This window comes from Limulus polyphemus, unplaced genomic scaffold (assembly GCF_000517525.1).
Source record: "Limulus polyphemus unplaced genomic scaffold, Limulus_polyphemus-2.1.2 Scaffold5303, whole genome shotgun sequence".
NCBI classification, from domain to species: domain Eukaryota; kingdom Metazoa; phylum Arthropoda; class Merostomata; order Xiphosura; family Limulidae; genus Limulus; species Limulus polyphemus.
The window spans coordinates 63,552-66,007 of NW_013670913.1; the positions used below are offsets into that span (position 1 = coordinate 63,552).

Here is a 2,456-nt window from a genome sequence, read left to right on the forward strand (position 1 = left end):
CGGTATAATAAAATATATTAAGCTGCATACGGTATAATAAAATATATTAAGCTGCATACGGTATAATAAAAGATATTAAGCTGCATATGGTATAATAAAATATATTAAGCTGTATATGGTATAATAAAATATATTAAGCTACCTATAGTATAATAAAAGATATTAAGCTGCATATGGTATAATAAAATATATAAAGCTGCATATGGTATAATAAAAGATATTAAGCTGCATATGGTATAATAAAAGATATTAAGCTGCATATGGTATAATAAAATATATTAAGCTACATATGGTATAATAAAATATATTAAGCTACATATGGTATAATAAAATATATTAAGCTGCATATGGTATAATAAAAGATATTAATAAGAATTTGTGAAAATGTAATTTTAACAAATAAATAAGATATTTACATGTTGAATCAGATAAACAATCTATCCCATACCTCTGTGTGAGTCTTGTTCATCCTGATACTAGAGTATGTGTTACTCTTCTCATGTATTACTTTGGTCTTGTTCATCCTGATACTAGAGTATGTGTTACTCTTCTCATGTATTACTTTGGTCTTGTTCATCCTGATACTAGAGTATGTGTTACTCTTCTAATGTATTACTTTGGTCTTGTTCATCCTAATACTAGAGTATGTGTTACTCTTCTCATGTATTACTTTGGTCTTGCTCATCCTGATACTAGAGTATGTGTTACTCTTCTCATGCATTCCTTTGTTTCATTTATCTGTCGCTTACGAGGGCGGCGGTTTTTTTGTTTGTTTTTGCCTAGTTGTGTGAGGTAAGGCAATGTTTTGTTACTCTCCATTATTCCGTTAGATGTTAGAATTAGGATACATCTTATATACAATTATATAGATAGATACACATATGGTGGATACTTACGGTTATGAATACAACTGAAGTTGTATTAAAACTATTTAAATGACGTAATAGATGAATACCTATAACTTTCAAAGTAATGACGGTGTTAACAGTCCTGGCCTTATGGAAGTCTACTCGACACCTGTATTCTCCAGCGTCCTCTTCCTTCACTGGATCCAGCTGTAAGAAAGCTGGTCTGTTGATCATGTTAAAATAGGCTCGGTTCTCCAGCTGAGGACCAGAGGACTGATGGGCTTGATCCACGTTACCCCGGCGGGAGTCCAAGGTGTAAATAGGCTGAGCAGAGTCATCTTTATACCAGAGGATCAGAGCAGCGGAGTCATCAGTGGAGGGGGAGGAGATATCACATGGAAGAGCCACTTTACCACGTACAACTGCTGTGTACAGGATGGAAGCTGTAATGAAACATAGAGTGAACTGTTGGCATCTAACACATATATCAAGGGTAAATCTTGACATGTTTTAAAGCTAGAAATGGTAATTTGTAGCAGCTTATCCTACTGTTATGTTACCAAGCAAGATATGATATGCAGAATTTCCTAAAAATGTCTTGACATTTTTCGTTAAGAAATGTCAGAATAACAACAAGCTTCACTTTTTAAATCGTTTTGGGGCTTCAAATTTTACAAAACATACAACTTCAACTTCCAGATTTTGTACTACTCACTCTCCGATTGACAAAGAGATATTTGTGGTTTTGTAGTCAAGAGTTTCCTGGCTTCTACCTAAGTTCTTAATTATCCATAATTATATTTTTTGCAAGCACTCTTTACTCTCAAGTCTTTTTTAATTGTCTTCACGCGAATAGGCTTTGCGTCCTTTAAGGAGTGCACTTGGCTATGAAAAGATTGACTTTTTCAAAGATTTTCACATCAGTGATTTATATAGCTTGTAACAGAGCTCCAGCGCTAAGCCTGACGATTCAAAATGTTTAAATCTATCATTTTCCTTTGAATGAAAATGCTAACATCAGATATTTCTGATATATGCTCGTTTATATATGAATAAAACACCAACTTTCCAGATCTGGAACGTTCCTACAAAGTTTATGACCTGAAAAGAGTATACATACATGTATATTCTCTCATTAAACGTCCGTATGAACAGATAATGTACCATATAGTGAAACTTATACACCACTAAGATGTCCCATAATGTATTCTAATTTACCAATAGTTGTTTAAACGATAATGAATATAACTTTTGTTTGTTTATATAAAAATTTCCTTTCACGTTCTGTATTATAATTTGTTAACCTTCGACAAAAATGTATGAAAACAGTTAAAGGAAAAGTAATTTCCTTATTCAAAATAATCAAAAAACATCGTCGATCAATAATGAAATATTGAAATAATTTGTAATATTTGCAGCCGACACTGTTGCCTTCGTAGTTATCAAGAAAACTAATAACTCCACATTTGATTATTTGAAAATTATAATATATTTTTAAATACTTTGCGCTATATTTTTGGAAGCATGATTACATTTCAGAACAAAAAAGGGTAATTTTCACATGTATACACAGTTACCAGGTCAATGTGATTATCATTTTATGGCTAT

General features: G+C 32.1%; 1 protein-coding gene across 1 annotated transcript in view; it reads right to left on the reverse strand.

The window, feature by feature from the left end:
- The window catches only part of LOC106472404 (synaptogenesis protein syg-2-like), a 28,468-nt gene extending 27,113 nt beyond the window's left edge, over window positions 1-1,355 (reverse strand). The window contains exon 1 of the mRNA XM_022400984.1: window positions 956-1,355. Coding sequence (XP_022256692.1) covers window positions 956-1,355 — 400 coding nt within the window. The remainder of the gene's footprint in view (window positions 1-955) is intronic.
- Between the last annotated feature and the right edge of the window lie 1,101 nt (window positions 1,356-2,456).